At 39.6% G+C, this 23245-nt stretch overlaps 1 protein-coding gene across 42 annotated transcripts in view; it reads left to right on the top strand.

Moving 5' to 3' along the window:
* RIMS2 (regulating synaptic membrane exocytosis 2) overlaps positions 1–23245 on the top strand; it is a 350853-nt gene that overhangs the window by 244297 nt on the left and 83311 nt on the right. For 14 of the 42 annotated variants that reach the window (XM_081013749.1, XM_081013716.1, XM_081013738.1 and 11 more), the window contains 2 exons: positions 2130–2219; positions 21701–21721. The exons of 14 other annotated variants lie outside the window; for them this stretch is intronic. In XM_081013749.1, coding sequence (XP_080869875.1) covers positions 2130–2219; positions 21701–21721 — 111 coding nt within the window. Of the gene's footprint in view, positions 1–2129; positions 2220–6998; positions 7032–21700; positions 21722–23245 lie in introns of all 42 variants that reach the window. 14 more of the 42 variants (XM_081013717.1, XM_081013755.1, XM_081013720.1 and 11 more) reach the window with 2 other exon arrangements.

Genomic DNA, 23245 nt, shown 5'->3' with positions numbered 1-23245 from the left:
CACATTAGGAAAGAGCACCCATTACATGTTTAATGGGTCTAATTGCTTCATGGTCCTGAGAATCAAGTTTTCAACTTTTGCCTATTTCCATGCTTATAGTGTTTAGAAGGGAGGTATCTGAAAAGCTGCAAAACTCAAGTATATTTTGCTGGTCTCTCTCTCTCTCTCTCTCTCTGTATGAGCGCATTGTTACAAGAATATAAACACAGGTGCAAATCTATTATGCTATCTATACAGAAGAAAGCAATGTTGAATTTTCCTCGTTGCGTTTATTTAAAGTGTGCAAGCAGAATAAAACCTAGTTAATCTAATCAAAACAATAAATGCAAATTATAGTGTTAAGGAATTAATGTGCCAAATCATTTATTTATTTGGCTTTTTTGCTTACAATATTTATATGTTGCCTTTCTGCCAATGCACTCACAGCTGCTTACAGTTTAAAACAGTGATGGCCAAACTTGGCCCTCCAGCTGTTTTTGGACTACAATAACTCCCATCATCCCTAGCTAACAGAACCAGTGGTCAGGGATGATGGGAATTGTAGTCCCAAAACAGCTGGAGGTCCAAGTTTGGCTATTACTGGTTTAAAATAATGGCAAACACTCTGATGGATAAAAGTACAAAATGGAAAAAGAGATAAGAAGAGAAGAGGAAAATAAACTGTATGGGTACAAACACACTAATGGAGCAAATCCACTGCCCCTGCCAGTGTGTTTCCACTACCCCACCTTGTGCTTTGCCCCGCCCCCTCTCTCATCTGATAAGCAGCTGCAGGAGGTCAGTTAAGCATCTCTGCAATACCATGCCATACACTACTGTTTCTTTCAGCTTGGAAGAGAAGAGAGGCAGATGAAAGAGATGAGGAAACTTATGTCTTGTTTTGTTTTCAAAAGAGTTGGGTTGCCTAACAATCATTATAGCATCTTCTTGTTGGCACTTCTGTTCATGAAGTCCTAAATTTAAGAGGTAGTTTACACGTAGGGAAGTTTATTCCTGCTTCACTGCTATCCAAGTATCATAGTTTATCTGCAAGTACAGTATGTGCAATCCAGTACACATTTACTTTGTGTAAATCTATTGAACTGGATGGGATTTTCTTCTGAGTAGAAATGCATAGTATAGCACTTTGGAACACTAAAACATCTGAGAACAGGGTGCTGGACTAGATGGGCCATTGGCCTGATCCAGAAAGCTATTTTTGTGTTCTTATGTCCTTACAAAAGATTAAACCGATTTTTGGTGAATGGGTATATCAAGACTGTAAGCCAAGCAGTTAAATAGATCCTTCATGTTCAGAGCCAGTAAATCTCTGAGCCACAGACAGTGGTGACACACAGCCCGAAGCCTATAATCTTCATGACTTCTTGTGAGCTTCCAGAGCCTTCAGAGTAGCCACTTTTGAAAACTTTGATCTGAACTAACAAGGCAGTTTGTAATTTGTTAGCTGGCAGTAAAACCAGCAAAGAATTCCAAAATGTGCATTATATTATATATTATATTTTCTACCTATTTTGGGACATACTGGTTAGTTTGAATTGGGGGGTGGGGGGAGAACACCGTTATAAATAACTAATCCTGCAATCCTAAACACATTTATCTGGGAGTAAGCCCCACAATGGGACTTATTTATGGTTAAATATGCATAGGCTTTTGCTATAAGCAAGCCTAAATAATTAAGCCAAATATAAATTTGTCTACTGCTACTAAGTCAACATTTGTGTTACTGAAATAATTTTTATATCCCCCATTTTTACCTCTGACTACACCCCTTCCTCTGTTGCCTCCCTTATGTCAAATTTTATATCGTAAGATCCTTCGTGCAGGGGCCTAACAATAAAGAGCCATGTAATTAATAGCACTAAAATAAACATACAAATAAAACTGCTGTTTTTAAAAATTATATTGGCTATATATTATATTAGCTTTTTTGTATTAGGAAGCTCTAAACCCAAACATGCTTTAATCCTTGTAAAATACTACATGGTCAATGAAGAAAAAACACAACCTAGTTTTGGCCCTACCAGTGATTGTATACTACTTTAGAGTGAACTTCATCAAATGATGTTAGGTATCTTACAGAAGTTAATTAATGTTTCTGACAAGCTCTGATTTCTTTTGGTTTACGCTAGAAGTTACATGGGAAGACCAGCAGAAAAAGGTGAATGGTACAATAACTGATGACAAATCATTGCCGAGAAAGAAACATCATACTCAGCCAGGTTTGTCAGGGTTTGGAAAACCACCTGAAAGCATGAGACTATAAAATTGTTACATTTCATGCTTTTGTAATGAGTGTGTGCTTAATGTACCTTTTTTCACTTTGTGATTTTTATTTTTATTTTTAGTTTGTAGCAATTATTTAGATTAGTCATGTGGCACAGTTTCTTTTTTTAGAGTAGCGAAAATAGAGCCACTTGTGTTAGAATGCCCATTAATTAAAAAACGTGCTTGGCTTAAGTTAGTATTTTTTTACAAAAATGTTCCATTCTTTTGTCATAATTGATACATTTTAAAATCAGGAATTCAAACATGTTCAAGGGTATTAAATGACCAAAGCCAGGTAGGGTTTTAGGAGGTTGGTCTGGGTTCTTTTTACTATGGGGGAAAGGGGCATAATGTGATTGTAAATGACAAAGTGGTGAAGGAATGTGGAGCCAAAAGAGTGCCGGGGGGGGGGGATAGAAAACAAGGTGTTGGTGAAAAGGGTTATTATGAAAGCAAAATATATAAACAATGGTGTTTGGAAGTGAGTGGATTGTAAGAGCCATGCTGAAAAGGAATCAACTTTCTCTAAGAAGATGGGAAGACATGCATGCAATAAATGGGAAATCTGAATGGCTAGAAATTAGCCATTGTTACATTTGAAAGCTATATAGTTGGGATTTGGGGCAGACGGGGTGCTTGTTTGCTGAGATGGGTGTGGAATGTGAAGATCTAACATATGCTGTGTTAGATGTATGGATAGTGGGTGATATCCAACATCAGCCTACTTTTGCAACATACTTTGTCTCTTTCCCCTACTGCCCCCCAATGTGATACCCAAAATGTGTTCTGGAATCTTGGGGGAGCCTCTGGAACAGATTTTGGAAATATGTGCGGGACTGTAAGGAAAGTAGAGGAAGGGGAAGTCAGTTCCATCAGCTGGTGCAAAGTTGATAGCATTCCACAAGTTGTGAGTAGGTTAGAAGGCCTGACTATTTGTGCCAAAAAGATGGATCCAATATTCCTTAATGATTCTGTCAGATTGTATCTACTTGAATAGATGAGCAATCATTTGCCAGGAGGGATACATTTGATTGAAAGAGAATTATTTGCATTCAGTTCCTTGCTTTTCCTTGCAGGTCTGCAGCTTCTTCCTTCTCTCAAGGATACATAAGAGATTGTAAAAGTCAAGTTTATAACAGTGTAAGGGAAGCTTCCTTTCCCAGATAGTGTCACTAAAAGTCCTCTGTAGTCTTGTTCTCTCAAAATGTTCCTCTGCCATCACTCACTTTTAGATGTGGGTTATAAGTGAAGTAAAAAAAAAAAAAATACTGTCTAAGTACTAGCTTTCCATTCTGTGAGCAGTTAATTTATAGCTCAACACTGAGCCCTGTTTTGAGACCAATTCAGAATTGCCAACCTCCTTGCAGATATAAGTTCTTTGTTTATGTGTTGTTAGTACCTTCTTAAAAACCCCATTGACCTTTCTGTTCTATCTTAATATAACTTCCAAGTCTCATGATCTGGAGACATAATCATGTTTGGACATATTTGTGGAGTAGAAACAAGGTTGCCGGATCTATAGGCCCCTTTTAGATCAACTGTACAGTGGTGCCTCGCAAGACGAAAAGAATCCGTTCTGTGAGTCTCTTCGTCTAGCGGTTTTTTCGTCTTGCGAAGCAAGCCCATTGACGGATTAGCGGATTAGCGCTATTAGCGCTATTAGCGGCTTTTAGCGGCTTTTAGCGGCTTATCAGCTTATCGGATAAGCAGATAAGCGGCTTAACGGCTTAGAAAAAGGGGGGGGAAGGGAAAAAAACCCGCAGGAACTCGCAAGACATTTTCGTCTTGCGAAGCAAGCCCATAGGAGCTTCGTTTTGCGAAGCACCTCCAAAACGGAAAACTCTTTCGTCTAGCGAGTTTTCCGTCTTGCGAGGCATTCGTCTTGCGGGGCACCACTGTACATAGATGTGGAGACGTGATAACTATCTATAAAGGTGATTATAAACTACATTACTGAAGATCTCCCGTGCTTTTGAGTGATGCAAAACACATTACTGGACTGTGCTGAAAGAGCAGACCAGACTACCGTGCTTATACCATAGGAGGAAATTGCTTTTTGCAACTTTATCTGGAATATGGGCATTTATTTAACATTTGCCAAACTTTTGTAATCTTAGTAATTGGCTACTGTAACGTGTTCCATTGATTACTAATGCTCAGAACCTTCAGTTGGCATAAGATACAGGCTCCCACTGACTATCGAGCGTGTGATGTGGAGAGCATGTCCAGCTGTGGTAGCTGCACCAGCTGCAAGAAAGATTCTAAGTCAGGGGCCTTGCATATTTGAGGCATCTTTCTCTATATATTCACCAGCTGAAATCTATGGAGGAGGTTATGCTTACGATTCCTTTATTAAGTATTCAAAATGGGAATCTTGGGGACAGGTTCCACCCAACTGATTGGTGGAACTGATGGGAAGTGTTATTAAAATGGAATTACCAAGCATATAGAACAAGTCTTGCTGAAGCAGAACCAGTGTAGCTTCCAAGAGAATATATCCTTCCTGACTAACCCTTTAGAGTTATTTGACAGTATCAATAAGCATATGGATAGGGGTGATCCAATCCAACAATGTACAGTATACAGTACTTAGATTTTCAAAAAAACTTTTGATAAAGTCTCAGTTCTCACAATAGAGGGATTTAAGAAGTGGGGTTCCCCAACTATATGTATTGGGACCTGTTCTTTTTATTTGCACACGAATGACCTTAAGTTAGAGGTGAGCAATGAGGGAACCAAGTTTGCTGATGACGCTTGGATAAAAACAAAAGGAAATTTCAAGGAGCTCCAAAAGGAGCTCCCCAAACTGGATGAATGGGCATTAAATGACAAATGTGGTTCAATGAATGCAAGTGTAAAGTGATGCACAGTTGGACAAATAATACTAACTTCACCTATGCAATGACGGGGTTTGAGCTGGTGGTAACTGGGGTTGTAGTGGATAGCTCAATGAAGCTGTTGGCCCAGCAAGTGAAAAAGGCCTAATTCTATGCCAAGGATCATTAGGCAAGGGGTTGAAAATAAATGCCAATATCGTAATGCCATCATATGAACATATGGTGAGACTATACTTGGAATACTGTATACAGTTCTGGCCACTTCATCTCAAAAAGGATATTGTAGAGCTGGCATAGGTTCAGAAAAGGGCAAGCAAAATAATCAAGGGAGTGGAGGAATTCTCATTCAAGGAAAAGATTACATTTGGAGCTTTTTAGTTTAGGGGAGAAAGATGAGTAAGGAGCAGAGACAGGACAGCTATATATAAAAATATTCATAATGTGGAGAAAGTGGATGGAGCAAAGTTTCTCTCCTTTTCTCATAAAACTAGAATGAAGCTGGGTGTTGGGAGATTCAGGACAGCAAAAGGAAATAGTTCTTTAACAATGTAATTTGCTGCCACAAGATTAGGGGATTAAACAATTTCATGGAGGATAAGGCTATCAATGGCTACTAGCCATGACGGCTATATACCGCTAACAATATTGGAGGCAACATGCCTCTGAATACCAGTTACTGATAATCACCAGTGCAATGAGTGCTGTTGTGCCAGGGCTTGCCTACCTATGAAGCACGGTGAGCCAGTCATCTCAGGTGGCAGATCTGGGCCTGGGGGGAATCAACCTCTTTGTATTGTAAGCCATTAATGTGTATGGAGCCTTAGTCTGCTAAGAATATCCCCTGCTCCATGCAGCTTCAGTTTGCCTGCTAAAGAGCCAGGCATTCGGGGAAGAGGGCAGGCAGGGCCTTGATGGACCAGATGCAACTGTGAATTAAGATTATATTAGGGCTGATGAATTCTGATAAGATTTTGAATATATGAATGGCTTATGGGATTCACAATTATATAGTAAGTTATGCTGACTTTTATTAAAAAAAGGAGTGAAAAGCTGCCCAGGTCAGTTGTATTGCTTTAAGTGGGTAGTTCTTAATTTAGTTTCAAATTGTCTAATGCCACATTTTGGACTCCCATACTGTTTTTGCTTCGCTTGTATTAATTGCTAATCATTAAATCAGATGTATGAAGTATGTGATTGAGGGGAAATATAATTTTCTGGTTAGGTTAGAGCCATGCATGATCTGAATTCTATCTTCCTGTAAGCCCAATTGCACTCGGTCAAGCTGCCAGTTTTAACTTACCTTGTCTTTCAGCTTTTACTTGCTTAGCTTGATTAATAGTTCAAATATATATATGCATTTATTCAATTAATATTCATTCTAACTGGGCATTCTAGAAAGCATGGATTCCCCCCCCCCCCCCAGAAAATGTGATTTTTTCACTGCTTTCCTGCTATGTAAGGAAGATGGTTCATCTTCATTCAAAATAGACAATATAAAGTTTCTAAACTACTTAATAATGTGAAAATGAATAAAAAAAATCAGAGCTAACATTTAATTTTATCCCAGAATAAATCTTTAGGTAAGCTGAATATTCGTGGACTGAACACATCTCTTTCTTTCCTCTTTCCTAGCCACACTGGTTGGACAGCTTAAATACTGTTTTTCTCCCCCGATCACTAACATTCTTTTTCTGTTCCTTTCTGGTTCAAATGAATACTTTGTTCCTTTTGGTGTTTCTTGTGTTTTCTTTTTCCCATTGACTGATTATGCGCTGCAGGTTTCTTTCTCAAACAATTGTGGCCCTTTCCCTCAGTGTCAGTTTTTCCTTCTGAGTACATCCTCTCACGTCCATCTTCTTTGTGTCTCTGTCTGTCCATTACACAACGTGATAACAGAAGAAGTGGACTCATCAAGGAGAAGAAACCCAGGTCTGTCTCTTCTATTGGTTTTCTCTGTTCTACTTTCCTTCTAATTTGTCCTGTGATTTTTGCCATTACATTTCTGACATTTCTCTCATGTATGTACACATACATAACTTTCTTTCCCTTATTTTGTCATCACTAGAAAAGAATGAAACCTTAGGTGTTTGCTATTTGATTAATTATCTTGGATAGGGTACAAAATATACTGAAAATTAAAGCAGGCATTTTCATGATGTTTTACATTAACAGTGTGGGGAGAAAACATTTTCATTTGTATTTATTTGTAGCTGGCTGTCACTATATTCTGTTTATTTAGATTTCTAGTTAATCCTAACAGTTACAACTCATCTATATAAGATTTATGTTTAAATTATTAGCTATAGGACAATTTGTTAATTAAAATATTCTCTAGCCATAGTGAAGAGGGTCATTGGCCACAAAACTAGGTTGAACAAGATCTAAGTACTTCAAATAGCAGCCACTGGCTAAGGAAATTAGAAGAAGAATAGCTGATGTAAAAAGGATTAAAGGTTCAAAGAAGCCCAGTTCTTCCTTATGTGTTTTCCAGTACAGAATAATAGGAAAGTAGAGTGGTTATACGTGCCCATTATTAATCTGAATTATGCCATATAATAAAGGGCAACTCTATGTGCACACGGATAGAATTCAGAGGAACAGATCTGTTAGAGGGCAGTATGATACTTCTGTGTCTGAACATGCTACCCTTGTAACAAGCTTCAGCATATGATAAAACTTGCACAAAGCATTTAGTGCAAGGCAAGGTGCCTCCAAACATCTCATTAAATAATATGCCATTTCACCTTTTGTAGAAGTTTAATTTCCCACACATGGTGCTATTCCTGCTTCTACCAAAGTGGCATGGTTCACATTTGCACCTTTGTTTATTTATTTATTTAACTTATACTGCTTGATCATAAAAAACTTCAAAGTGGTTTACAGAAATAATAAAACAATTAAATTATTAGTATAAACAATTAAACCATTAAACACTTCTCAATAGCTCTGCTGGTAAATAGATTAAGAGTCTTAATCTCTGGGTTGTGGGTTTGAGCCCCATGTTGGGCTAAAGATTCCTGCATTCTTATGGGTTAAAAAGTCACTGCTTCTTCATTGTACGATATTGGTCTTTTATATCGGCTGGCATGCTTTGTTCAAATAGAAGATGTTGGGAGATGGCTTTCTAGGACCCTGTACCCGAAATGATCCATTCTTGTTTGTTCCATGGCTGTTGTTGTTTTTTTGTAGCCAGAAGTGGGAAACACTGCTGCAGCTGCTAGTTTTCCTTCCCAGTTCAACAGCAGCTCTCAGATCTGGGGAGCCTCTCTGGGTGGGCAGGTTGAGGGAGAGGGAAAGCTGCTGAATGTTCCTCAGCATCTCTGATGCCTTGGTCAACTTTTCCAGGAGGGCAGTGGGTACCGCCAACCCGCTGTCCTGTTTCTTGGCCTTCTGAGTCCTTGAAGTGGTGGGGTGTGGGACTGGTGGTGTCAGAAGCAGCAGCAGCTGGGGTCAAAAGGCAGGTGCTCTCACCAGATCATGCAGTCTGTTATGTAGGTGGAGGAGACATGCTCCCTGTGGGCTCCCGGCAGGACCTCCCCTGGACAAGCTACCTGCAGTATCCCTGGCTTCCTGGTGCAGCACAGATACCAGGTTTGCTTTAAGCACCCTGGGCCACACATAGAAGTGAAAAAATTCTCCATCAGCCCATCCTCTCCTTTCTACAGTTGTGTCCCCTTATTCCTTCGATTTCTCTTCCATTTCAAAACATTTACATAGTTCAGAATAAAAGACCTAGACCTTGACATGACCCTATCACTAGTATGTTTTGGATACTTCATTTACAATTAAGTGGTGTACAAATTCTGTTAAATAAAGTAAAATAAAATAGTATGATTGATAGTTCTTGGTGGACTTTGACTTCCCATGGTTTATAAATAAGTGAAGCAATTCTATTCACAAGAAGCGGGCCAGTATAATTTAAGCTGGTGTAAAGATACACCTGACCCAAACCCCATTCAGCAGTGGGGCTGCTTCTGCTGCTCTGCCTAAGCCTGGCAAAGAGGAAACAAGTATTTAAAATACTGTTCCATGCTGGGTTACCAATTCACATGACCAAGCTGAGTGGTCTTAGGAAACAACCTAAATCCCTCCTTTCTTGTTGTGCCCCCACCACACTACCAGAACACCCCTTTTTGGGGGGGCTTACACCAGTTTCGTCTCATTTAGGTTTGGTTCAGCCAGCTGAGCTAGGATGAGCAAGTTACACTGGTGTATCTGCAGCTGAGCTGTGACTGGACACTTAATGCCACCTGAACCAGGAAGCAGCTGGCTGAACCAGAGATCTGCTTCATCCTAAGCTGCTTAGCCTGGAGGATCTTGTGTTGGATTGCCCCCATAGTGGCTAACTGGTTGCACATCATCTGAATGCAGTATGCTATCTGGCTTCTACCGGTTTTATCCAATTTTTATTAAGGTTTGGTATAAACTTTGCCTGCAGTTTCTCTCCTAAAGAAACATCAAAGTATATCCAAAGGTTTGTCAGATTCCTGCTTTAATGCTGCATCTTTATTTTAGTGGTGTGTGGTACCTTGTTACTTACTTATGTTCTTCCATTGTTAGATGCCTCTTCATTCCTCTTCATTCATGAATACTCTTCTCACTACTCTTGAATTGTTCCGTTTCTGGTCTATAGCCCCGTTACATTATCCTACCTCAACTGCACACATAAGAATATATCATTTATTAGGGTGACATACATTTTGTGCTGTTATTTTAAGGAAGTATGAACAGTTACCCCGTTTTCTTTCTTGCAGCACAGTAGCTGATAAGCAGAAACACTTACATACATACCCCTCCTAAACATATGTGGTAATGTATCAACAATGCTGATGTTTAATTATGGTTTGGGGTGTGGTAGCATAGCAGCTTAGTCTGTGGCGAAGTGCTTTAGGTTCAAGACAGTTTTTTACTGTCTTCTTCTAATTCAGTAAGTTGGTTATGTAACCCAAACAAACGTTGTTTCTCCCAAATATATCAATGTGTATGGACTACTCAAAACATTTTTTTTTTTTAATTCTTCATATGAATAGGTTTCATGGGTCAGGTTGTGATTTTTCTTACTCAAAATCTGTATTTCTGATTTGGAAATCTCACACCTCTATGTGGGATTAATTGGATGAGAAATTGTGCTTAGGAAATGTCAGAAACTATCTTTAATACCCCCCCAGCAGCATCTGTTTGTTTTAATTCACCTATCATCGCCTCATCTTGTTTCCATTTTTCTAAAAGCAAAAGCTTCAAACACAGATCTAGTCTAAGACAGATCAGTCTTCTTCAGCCTGAGGCCCATGTTCCCTCATGGGCAACCTTTGGGAGGGTTGGTGTCACATGCCAGTGGAGGAGCCAAAGGGTGGTTTATATGACTCCTACCTTTGTACAGTAGGCAGCAATCCAGACACACATAAACACACACACCACCTCCAGTGACACAGGCAAGAGGCATTATTACAGGTCAAAGCAAAAGCACTCAAGGAGGGATCAGAGGATGGCCAGTGAGGGGTGAGGCGTGGTGAGACATTAAGTCATTTTAATGTAGGGAGGGTTGTCTGACTATTCAGCATTGAATGAATAATATGTACTACATTTTCAGAATGCTTTAGCATTCAACAGTAAAGCTTCTTGCAGCACATGCAGATTATAAATTACAACAATGTCGTTCTGAAAGTCACTGTAAAAGATAAACCCCTAATATATACTTGGTTACTGCAGCTTATTCACCAGCATCATGGTTAATTACCTTATTAGTTGAACTGTATCAGGAAGCATTGCCTGTGTCTTAAATTGTACATGCAAATTTAATTCTGTCAGCTCGTAATGTCTTGAGTATTTGATGGGTGACCCTGCTCTGCAACTCTGAGCACTGTCTGTCCTGTGCACTGAATGAGGTAGTGTCTGCTAGAAAAATAGTCATAGTCTGCTTTCCAAATAGAAACTGCCTCATTGAATTTTACGCACAGGGAATAGATAAAAACAGGTTATTGAGCAGTGATGCTTTATATAAGGATCACTGAAGATAAGGGGAAGATTATTGTGGGGAAGCACCATAGTGATCTGTGTTAAAGTATATGTAAGGTTGGAAAGTCATATACAAGAACACACAACTTGTTAATACAGCTGCAATTTTCTGGATATTTATTTATGACAACGCACATTAGAATCTCCATTTCACGTGAGTTACATTGAAAGGTGGGGAAAATATGTGCTTTTTAACCACCTTGCTTGTAATAATAATAATAATAATAATAATAGTAAATTTTATCTGTACCTCGCCCTCCCCAGCCGAAGCGAGGCTCAGAGCGACTAACATCATACAAATAACACAGTATACATAAAAACAGGCATCAATTAATTAAAATACATCTTAAAATTAATTCAGACAAATTAAAATCTGGACAAATGGCAGTTATCAAGGTTAAGATTGAGAGCGGTAAATACTTGCCAGGACCAACTGTTTTCACAGATCATATAAGGACCTGTGCACAGGCTGGGAGGCCTCCTTCATGCTTGTTCTTATATAAAGGAAAATAGGTCAGACTGCCCCCTGGCCAAAGGCTTGGCGGAACAGCTCCATCTTGCAGGGCCCTAGTCTCTTGTGGGAGAGCATTCCACCAGGCCGGGGCCACTGCCAAAAAGGCCCTGGCTCTGGTCGAAGCCAGTCTAATTTCCCTGGGGCCTGGGATCTTCAGAGTGTTGCTGTTTGCAGACCCTCCATGGGGCATACCAGATGAGGCTGTCCCGTAGGTATGAGGGTCCTAGGTCATATAGGGCTTTGAAGTTTAAAACCAGCACCTTAAGCAGTATATTATCTTCATTAAGCAATTTTGAGTATGTATTAGAAGATTATGGTTTGAGTGTTAGGCTGCAATCCTATACAAATTTACCAGAGAGTAAGCCTCATTAAATGCAGTTGCCAGAGAACTTTGTAAGGTTTGTGCCCTATGTTCTGGTGACTTTGAAGGGTTCTGGTTATTTCAGTGCATGCTGAGCCTAGCAGCCAGCCTCAGCAAAACTCTATACTTCCTAAAAGACAGACATAAAATGTAGATGGATTTCACGAAGGAAGTAAAAACCTGTCTTTAATCAGCTTCAAAGTTAAGGGGGGGGGGAATAGTGAATCGCTATAATATGAGTCAAATCGGGCAATTTCAAAGTTGTAATTTACTGTTTTAGGGATGAATAAATCTAGGAAATACACAGAGAAAGAGAGAGAGAGAGATAGCCAGTTCTTTGAGCATGCTTAAATTAACATTAACAGTATAAAATACATTAAAACATTCAAATACATTATTTAAGGATCACTGAAGATAAGGGGAAGATTATTGTGGGGAATACTTGAATCTACTTGATTCAATACTACTTGAGTTTAGTATAAAATACCTTCGTTTTTCCTTTAGAATTATTTATTATTATTATTATTATTATTATTATTATTAATAATAATAATAATATACCACCCTATACCCGGGGGTCAGGGTGGTTCCATAATAAGTATATCTGAATATAACACTAAAACCATATTAATTATTGAGTTTTCCCCAATGCAAATGTTTCATTTCAAATATTTTTGGCTACTGGAAAAACTTTTGAGATATATATATATATATATATATATATATATATATATATGGCAAGTAAAGTTAGCATGGCATGCATAATCAGTTTTGTTTACTAAATACAGGTGGTGCCATACAGTTTTCATTGTAATTATTTGTATGTTTTAAACAGACTTTATATTTGTGTATAGTTTTGATACTATTAATGCTTATTTTTTATTATTGTTTTTTCTAAGTTTTTAGTGAGTAGTAGTAGTGTAAGTAGTAGTAATAATAAATAACAATGCTAAGAGAAACCCCAATCAACATTTCCCACAAAACTCACATCTTTTCAGATTGTTTGACGTATGAGCAGCTTCACTTGTTGGATTTCTTATATGTACAGAAACACTTTCTATGAGGCTAGAACTTTCTTCCTAGTGAACAAAAGTAGCACTTTCTTGTATGATATATCTTGAGTTTATCTTGCATCAGCATTTCCCATTCACAGTAGGTGAGCTACTAGATCTTGCTTAAAGCATTCTTGTTTAGAGAAGCCTTCACAGATGCTTTAAAAGCTAAGGAAATTTGAATCTATTTTTGTATTTTACCTTTTGTATGCTTTTAAATATGGCTGTAAATTTTTCTTGATTTTAATTGTTTTACCGTTATGTAAACTGCTTTGAAGGGATGCGGTTGGCGCTGTGGGTTAAACCACAGAGCCTAGGACTTGCCGATCAGAAGGTTGGCGGTTCAAATCCCCATGACGGGGTGAGCTCCCATTGCTTGGTCCCTGCTCCTGCCAACCTAGCAGTTCGAAAGCACGCCAAAGTGCAAGTAGATAAATAGGTACCGCTCCAGTGGGAAAGTAGTGCTGCTCTGGTTCGCCAGAAGTGGCTTAGTCATGCTGGCCACATGACCTGGAAGCTGTATGCCGGCTTCCTCTGCCAATAAAGCGAGATGAGCGCCGCAACCCCAGAGTCAGCCACGACTGGACCTAATGGTCAGGGGTCCCTTTACCTTTACCTAAACTGCTTTGAGGGATTTTACAGTTAAGAGGTGTATGCATTTTATGAAATAAATAAATAAATTGTGACCCACAGGGATCATGTGTGTGAGTAAAAGTATAGTGGTTAGTTAGAGTGTCAGACTAGGACCAGGGAGACCAGGGTTCAAATCTCTACCTGACCATGAAGCTCACTGTGTGATGATGTTCCAGTCACTGCCTCTTCACCTAACTTACCCCACTGGCTCATTGGGAAGCTAAAATGGGGAGGAAGCAGAGAACCATGTACACCACATGGAGCTCCTTGGAGAGGAAGGTGGGAAATGAATGAATGAATGAATGAATGTAGCAGCCACATTCTTCCAGTAGTACGTCTCCTGCCAGAGTTTACGTGTACAGTGGTACCTTTGTTATTGAACGTAATCCGTTCTGGAAGTCTGTTCGACTTCCGAAATGTTCGAAAACCAGGGTGTGGCTTCCGATTGGCTCAGGCACCCCAGAAACATTAACTGACAGCTGCACTGGACATTCAACTTCCAAAAAACGTTCAACATCGGAACACTTCCTTCCGGGTTTTCGGCGTTCGGGAGCCTATTTGTTCTTCAGTTAAGTCGTTTGAGAGTTAAGGTTCCACTGTAGTTACTTCCAGGCAGGGATGTTAAATTGTAAGTGGATGATTCAGATCCAATTTTTCTGTGGACATGTTTGGCATGGTAGCTTCCATGCATTCTTGGTTATTTTTTAGTCATGGGTGTTCTGTTGCTTGCCCTAAACCCCATGGGTGGAGCTTGATGGAATGAATGCAGAGGGCTTTGTTTTTACCTTTTTCTACCTGTGCACTTTTTAAATAACAACAAAAATGTTAAGAGGTGCAAAGAGGACAAGAGCAAGTGTTACTAGTCTTAGTTACCATGTTTCATATGGGCATTCATTTCCATTGGTAGTTGCTTTACTATTATTCTTACTACTAATACAGTGGACGCTCGGGTTGCGAACATGATCCGTGCGGGATACACGTTCGCAACCCACAGCGTCCGCAACCCGCAGTGGTACTTCCGAGTTTTCGCAGTCCGCAACCTGAAAAAATGCAACCTGAGGTGTCTGTAACCCAAGGTATGACTATAATAATATAGTGGTACCTCAGGTTAAGAACTTAATTCATTCCAGAGGTCCGTTCTTAACCTGAAACCGTTCTTAACCTGAGGTAATGGGGCCTCCTGCTGCCGCGCGATTTCTGTTCTCATCCTGAAGTAAAGTTCTTAACCCAAGGTACTGTTTCTGGATTAGCGGAGTCTGTAACCTGAAATGTCTGTAACCTGAAGCATCTGTAACCCAAGGTACCACTGTACTGAGTGTTATTTTCTGACTAAGGCTTGTACAATGAAGTGTCCTATGGAACCCCGATAAATTAAGGTTTCTAAAGTTTTCCTATGTCATCTTCTGTTGCAGATTGTCTGCTATAAAAACCTACTTATGAGATGTTTATTGTCATCTACTTGGCCAGAGTAAAATGAGAACCTAATAAAACTCTGGCACTTACTTACATTTCTATTCTTTTCAGTGAGCTGTAAGGGGATACTGTGTGCCTGGTAGTAGCATGTCTTCCCAAAGCTTTTGAAAAAAAAGCCTACAAGTGTATAATCATCTGTTAATATTAACCCCCACATACTGCTCCTGCCCCCCAATTTGGTTTTTCAACTGAGCGCTAGGAATGGTTTTGCTACCTAAGCATATGCCAAGACACTTAGATCTGTTCTGCCTCAAAACCCCTTTTCAAAAACACAGAACCCTTCACCCTTTCATCATGACTGAATCTAAACATAATGAGTTCAAGCAATGTGCTTAAAACAAAAATCCTATATCCAATATTGGTTAGGAGCTCTGTCTTTTAGCAGATGCTGTGTCTCTAAACAGCTTTTAGCCTAAACAAAATGGCAAGGCTAACAGCAGATTTAAGCCATATCTTCATCAACATCATCATTTTTTTAAAAAAGCTTTGGGTCTTAATCTAACCTCAGTCATCAAGCCTTGAAATGACTGAGCATCAAAGGCTTCTAACGTTGCAGTAAGCAAGACTTTCCTGCCTAGAAATCATAATAGAAACTCCTAGAGAAAACTAACAAAAAATAATTTTGTCAAATGGGATTCAGGAATACTGTGTGGCATAGATTTATATTCAGCGATCACTGTCAATGGAAATGAAATAGGTGTCAGGCAAGTGTCTCTAGTGGTTTCCAAAGACAGGGTGCAGCAGCTGAAAATTCCCTCCCTCTGATTGCCATTCACCTCACCTCCAATGTCTTGGCCGCTCAGAGAGGAGCATGGAAGTTGGTACCTTGAAGTACCTGGGTTCTAAGCTGTGTAGGACTTTATATATAAGCACAAGCACATTGGTGTGTGCTTAGAAACAGGCAGAGAGCTCTTTGAACACCAGCAAGTTGTGTTCTCGGTAATCATTCCCAGAAAGGCAGTCCCATTTGCAACACATTACAGTAGCCAAGGAAGTGGATGCCAACAGCAAGACAATCTCTGTCCAAGGAAAGTTGCAATTAATGCACCAGCCTAAGTTGGTGAATGTACCCTCCCACTGAGCTCACTTGGGAGTTTACAGACAAATCTGGATCTAAAAGTACTTCCAAATTGCAACCCCATCCAAAACACATTGGCAAATCATCTTCCCAAATAACCTTAATTGTCTCAGGCTTGAACCCACAATACTGAATGCACAGCTCCTGGTGGATACAAGCCATGCATCTGGGCCATTGGGGACTAACAGTGAAAACCTCAGTGATCAGGCAGGAATATAAGGGATCAGGTGGTCCTTGATATATCCTGGACCCAGCCTGAGGAGTATTTACTAAATGAGTAATGTCCAATCCATCACTTATTTGTGGCAAAGTGAGCTGGTTTCATTCCACTGCTGCTCCATTTCCCGCTGTCCCACTCTTTCCTATGGCAGCATTATATTGTTGCACACCACCCCAATCTCTGAGCAATGTGAAATTCCAGAGGTTCCAGGTGCTTCACCTGTGTTCAGTTTCCTCAGAATGAGCAATGACTGTGGTATATGGTTTATTTACACATTGAAGATTTCACTTGTTTGTCCTTTGTCTCCCATTCCAATTACATCTTATACACTTTAGATATTACTTCAACATTACAGTTTAACGGGTCTATCTCTAGTTGTGATAGTTGTACCCCAAACCCCTGCTTCATATCCTTTTTAAATACTTCATTCAAATGATGATATTGTAACCATGTTGTTAACATCCCTGATAAATTCTTAAACTATTTTAATTTAAATTCCCCACCCTTCTCTCTTAGCAGATTTCTATGTCACCCAACCTTTCACCACCATGGCTTCCAAAGGTGAAAGCTAAAGTGGTGTTTTAGTCTCCAATAAGTTTTATATTTATCCCATATTCTATACAATTTTTCCTAATTATATGGTTTGTGAAACCTTACGTACTTTTGCCTTTTCACACCACAAATAAGCATGACAACCCCAAATATTATCATGACCTTCCAAATCTAAAATATGTGAATTCTTCAATAACAACCACTCCTTCAACCAGCACAGACAAGATGCTTCATAATATAATACATCTGGTGGGGAGAAACCTCCTCTCTCTTTCGTATCTATCAGTATTTTATATTTTATTCTCTGTTTTTTCCCTTGCTAGGTATATTTAGAAATATATTTTTTGCCATTTGTTGAAACAATCTGTCGTGTCAATCACCAGTATTGATTGAAACAAAAATAAGATTTTTGGTAGTACATTCATTTTTATGGTCGCAACTCTGCCCAACAATGAAAGTTTCATTCTACCCCAAATTTGCAACTTTCTATTAATATCCTCCCAAGTTTCCAAATAGTTATATTTATACAAATTTATATTATTTGCCGTTAACCATACACCTAAATATTTTGTAGGTTTTTATTACTCTCATCATTTATATTTTTTTTTACCAGGAGCTTGGTTTAATCTTTATTAATGTTAAGACCTGCTTTTTTTTCTTTTTAATGCGTGCTTTTAAGTTTACAGAACAAATACATAGGTCAAGAATGGGAACCTTTGGCCCTCCAGTTGATGCTGGACTAAAACTCGTATCCTGGCATTTGGCTATACTGGTTGGTGCTGATGAGTCCAATGAATCTGAAGGGTCACATATAATAAACTGTGGTTTTCATAAAGGGTAGGAGATGACTTACTGCATTTTGAACTTAGAAAAATAGAGCTACTCTTACACACACAAAAGGTTACACTCTGGCTATTTATTCTCCTAGATTCTACTTATTTTACGAGGCATTCCTCTGCTGCTTGTAATTCCTTCTCCTAATAACAGTGTCTTTTGGAGGAGTTATGGTTTCCCTTTAGGTATGTCATATTTCCAGAGAAAAGGGTATTGTCTTTTATTTTAGAACAATTTCTTCTTACATGCCTCATATATACTGCAGTTTATGAAATATTGAAGGCTCATAGTCAGGTTACCCAGATCACTCTCCCCTCTAATAGCGAACATAGGTGGTTGAGTGCCTATTGGTTTGGAAACAAAATATTACCAAGCAATAAGGTAGCATGTTCTTCATATTTGTGGGACCACGTATGTATGATGATGTGCTCAAATTCATAAATTACCTGACAAATAACCTGTCAGCTTGTACAATGCTGGTGGCGGTTGACACTTGGAGAGATAGAGAACATGAGGCTAATGATGGGACAACTTTGTTGGATACAACCCATAGCTTTTGAGATGGATGCCCAGTTGCATGGTGGGAAAAGTTGTTTAACTACATCATGATGGTTCATTACAGTTGAAACAGAAGGGTTAAAAGTCTTATTTGTCATTTATATCATTGTTGTTTTTATTCCTTTAAAACCATTCTTCCACTCTGAGATGGTTTTGTTTCCAAAGGCTAAAAGATTCTCATTGCTAAGAATTTGTTCTAGCAAGCTTGCATTTAGCAGGTAAATCTTACAGACTCACATTTTGAAGCATTGACATGTCCACCAATGAGGGCTGTACCATGTGATTTTTCTGAATGTGCAGAAGAGATGAAATAGCAAAACCACTACAGTTTCCTGCTATTTAAATCAGGGCTGAGGAACCTCAAGCCTGGGGGTCAAATGCAGCCCTCAAGACCTTCTTAGCCAGCCTTTAAGAGTCTTCCCAGCCATGCCCCATCCTGGGGCCATGGTCCTCATTTGTCCTGCTCTGTGCCCTCCTGTGTGCTTTCATCTATCTGAAATGTGTCATTGAACTATGGTGATGCCTCTTTCTTTGCCTGGCTGGAGATTAGATGTGTTGTGGAATGATCTAGCTTTTGAGTGAGTAGAATATAGCAGACAGTACACTTTCCCCCCCTTTGGCCCTGCCCACCATTTTTATGTAGCTCCCGTAATGTTCCCCATGAGCATTCATGAGCAGGCGAAACAAATTTCTCCACCCCAATATAAACAAAAATGCTGGTGAAATGCTGTTTCACATGTTATTTTGTTCTTACAGCTGGCCTACAGATGCAGGAAAATCACATGGCAAAACTTTTTCTTCCTCCTAAGAATCCAAGCCTATCATTTTTCTTGACATGCTTTCTGTTGGCATGTAGTTTTTGAGCATCCAAACGTGGGATCAGAGCAAGACAGAGTGAGGCAGCTGCGTCCTGCTTCACTGCCCTCAGGTGTAGAGGAGCATGCTGTCCCCTCACCAGTGCTGAAGTAAGAGTCAATTATTAGTCAGTTGGCTTTGGTACATGGAATAGGAGAGGCATGCCATCTTGTCTTTCCTAAGACAGCAAAATACTTGCATTAGATTTTCTCACCTGCATTCTGATGTGATATAGTTAAAAAGGACTATACTGTCAGGGTTTTTTGAATGTGTAGCTCACCCTTCATTGGACACATAAAGCAGGCTTGTATGGGTTGAATTAGTGTTACATTACTTTTAAGACACATAATGGTGTTGAAAAGCTGTGAAAACTTACTTTTATAGCAACCTCAAGACTTTCATTTGGATTCTTTTCCTTTAGGTATCATTTTGTGGCATGTTGTGCTTTTTTGAAAGCATACGTGTTATTGAGTTACTGGGTTATTTCATGTTTTGATCTTTTTTATATATAAAAAAATCTGTCTAGTTACTCTCTGCCTCTTTTTTGAAACTTTGCAATAGCATTATTAAATGCTGCTGTTACAGTCCAGAAGACGAGATCCCCATTGGAATCCATCTCCCATGCAAATACCTCATGTGAATGTGTATCTTTTGATAGCAATGTTCCTCCACATCCAGTGGACAATTTTTGTGCATGACTAGAGTTGAATTGGAATCTGTATATTCTTCACCATCTGGTTCTGTTAGGTTTAAAAATGGGATGCTGACTTAACAAAAGAAGAGTTTTACAAAATATGTCTATAGTTACAAGTAGATTAATCCTGATGAAAAGTGAATCATTACCCTTAGTGTTCCGGATAGTCATTGCTATTTGTTCTCATAAAGACTTACTGTACTGTGGTTTTGATAGAATGAAATACTTAGGAGCACATTTCTCTCATAAGATGCTTTTCTAATGTACACTTTATCCTTGGAGAAATCTGTGCTCCCTCTCCTTGTATAAAAAATGTAACTTTTGTGTGCTGGACAGTGAATGGGGAAACTGACCACTCTTAACAAGCATTCATCCTTCCATGAGCATGTATACGTGTGTGTGTGTGTGTGTGTGTGTGTGTGTGTTTATACACAAATATAAAGGACTCAATACTGCAGCACTATCAAGTGCAAAGCATTCACATCAGCATTCCCAAGAAGGTGTGACAAAGGCATAGAGAATTTCCGTGGATAATGTTTTGTGAGTCTCTTACATATTGTAACATATGTAAAGGACTCACTCTGGCTACATAAAACCTTAACTGCTGGCATCACTAGTGAGTGTTTCAGGATTCCAGGTGGGTGGTAGGGGGTTCTACAGCACAAGCTGAATCTGCCTTCCATCGAGCACTGGTGGGCGGTAAGGAAATTTTACCATCAAGAAAGATGCATTAGTGGGCAGTAGGTATAAAAAGGTTGACTACCCCTGATTTAGACAGACCAGGCAGCATAATTCAAGATTGCCTGCTTCCTCTTCTTCTTTGCCGATCACTTGTAGCCCTACCTACTATGTAGTGCTTAAGTCCAGGTTCTGGCAATACTTCTTGTTTGCATCCCATACAAATTAAGAATGTGTTCCAATAATTCTGTTGCCAAAGGAATTTTGGACAAACTCTCCATTTGTTCATTTTAATAGCCATATATGTTCACTCTGCCCAAGCTTTCACTGAGTTTTCCCATGAACTGTGTCTGCTGGTCAGCCAACTGTACACAGCTAATTATTATTCACACTGTTATTGATTGATTGATTGATTGATTGATTGATAGATAGGTTGATAGGTATTTTGTATGCTGAAAAGTATGGAAATTCCTAAGTAACATACATTTTAAGACTTGAAGCATATATTGCACAAAATAAAATATAGGAAAGCATCTTGAGTAGTGCAACCAACATGGCTGACTCACACTACAGGGAAAGCCATACCACAGTCAACACTCAAGGCAAAGCCTTGCTATAAATTAATTTTCCACAAAAAATGCTTCAAGTAGCCATTGGAAACAATTCTGCATCATTCAGTTTTCTGCTAGTCCAGCTTGGCTACACATTGAACAGATTGTGCTAAAAATATAGCATGCATGCTTCTTTTTCATTCACCGGTCATTCTAGAGAAAAGAAGCATAAGCTAACTGTATCTGACGCCTCCTGTGCTGCTTTTTGTGAAGACAGTTTTAATGATTCTAGAAATGAACAAACGCCCATGAGTTTCCTCTGATAAGCCTATACTTGAGACCCAGGAACATTGCCAATGATATGGATACATCTGTAAAAATGGAGCACCAGCTATGGTTGACCAGCTAAAGAAAAAAAATGTTTTGTTGTATTTTATTCATGCTTATTTTATTTTTAAAAATCCATTATTTCTGCCATGTCTTCATTTTTATTTTTGCATTTTCTCTCCCTTTTTTTAAACACATCGCAGTGCCAGAGAATGGGGATGAAGGTAGGGCAGTTTATTGACTGTTTTATTTCTTCTGTAGCTATGATAGTCTTCAGTGTGTTACTGACTGTATTCCTTGGGCTGAAAATATTGTTTTGAAAGGATTGCCTCAAATAGCCCTCTTTGTGGTTATAGCCTACCAGCACTTCATGGGCTCCCCATGCAACTGTTGTTGTTGTTGTTGTTAATTTGTACCCTGCCCATCTGACTGGGTTGCCCCAGCCACTGGGTGTTTTCCAACATATATAAAAACACAATAAAACAAAATAAAACTGCTAGTTGAAAAGCCATGGCCACCTCAACATACAGGCCCCATCACAACCACCTGATCAGGTATGAAGCCCAGGAAACCACACCTTTACTCGATTCCTTCTTTTGCCTAACAGATGCACAGCCAGTAAGTCAGACTCTTAATCAGGACCAAAACGGGGTCTTCCAGGGGCAGGGTGAGCAAGGCTGAGCCAGCCTCAGATCTGTTGGATTCCCAAGCTGGCTCCACGGCTGTCATCTGACCACACAGGGCCTGATGCAGTTCTGATGACTGCACTGGTGTCACTCTGCGGGAAGAGACCAGCCCAATCCACCTCCAGCCTGTCACAAAGGGCATTTGGATTGCTCTGCCTCCTATGACGTAGAGTAAAACCTAAGATAAGAATTTTTAACCCTAAAGGTAAAAAGCCTTAAAAGTACACAAAACCCTTGATAAGCAACGAGAAACGGGATATCCACAGGTTAGTAGCAGGGGGAAAAACAAGCTCCCCTTCCCCTGCTTTAAAACTATCATGCCCAGAGGAAGGCTATATTTCTAATTGAAGCTGAAGAGGATTATTAATGAAGCAAGAGACCTTTTAAATTGTATGAAAGGTGGAATTTTGAATGGAAATCACTTTATTAGCTCTCAAAATAAACCTCCACACATCACAGCTGCTTAATTACACTGATTACCTGGTATTTACACTCCTTGAAATGGACATGAAAGTGACATCTCCCATCAGGCTTGTCATTAGTTTTAACATCTCATCATTGTCCTAAGCCAGGCAAGAGCAACCTAGCTGGTCACTTGGGCTAGTAATATTTTTAGCTGAGCCAATGAAGCATGCCAGCAGGCCGAAGAAGAAGAGGAAGAGGAAGAAGAAGAAGAGGAGTTTGGACTTGATATCCTGCCTTCCACTCCCTTTAAGGAGTCTCAAAGTGGCCAACAATCTCCTTTCCCTCCCTCCCTCACACCAAACACTGTGAGGTGAGTGAGGTTGAGAGACTTCAGAGAATAGTGACTAGCCCAAGGTCACCCAGCAGCTGCATGTGGAGGAGCGGGGAAGCGAACCCGGTTCACCAGATTATGAGTCCACCGCTCTTAACCACTACACCATGCTGGATCTCACACCATTATGCCACGGGCATGCTGAACCATGAGCTGGGTCTCATCAGATTGAGGCTGCAGCTGCTTCAGTGCTTTTATCATCAAACAAGTGTGTAGGAAGGGGCATTTCGAAGCTAGCATTTGTGGAATGTCATAGTCTAAGGAAT

Source organism: Podarcis pityusensis (assembly GCF_964106645.2).
Source record: "Podarcis pityusensis genome assembly, chromosome: 7".
In the NCBI taxonomy this organism is placed as follows: domain Eukaryota; kingdom Metazoa; phylum Chordata; class Lepidosauria; order Squamata; family Lacertidae; genus Podarcis; species Podarcis pityusensis.
Note: the sequence above shows the minus strand (reverse complement) of the source record. Positions and strands in the feature narration are given on the sequence as shown.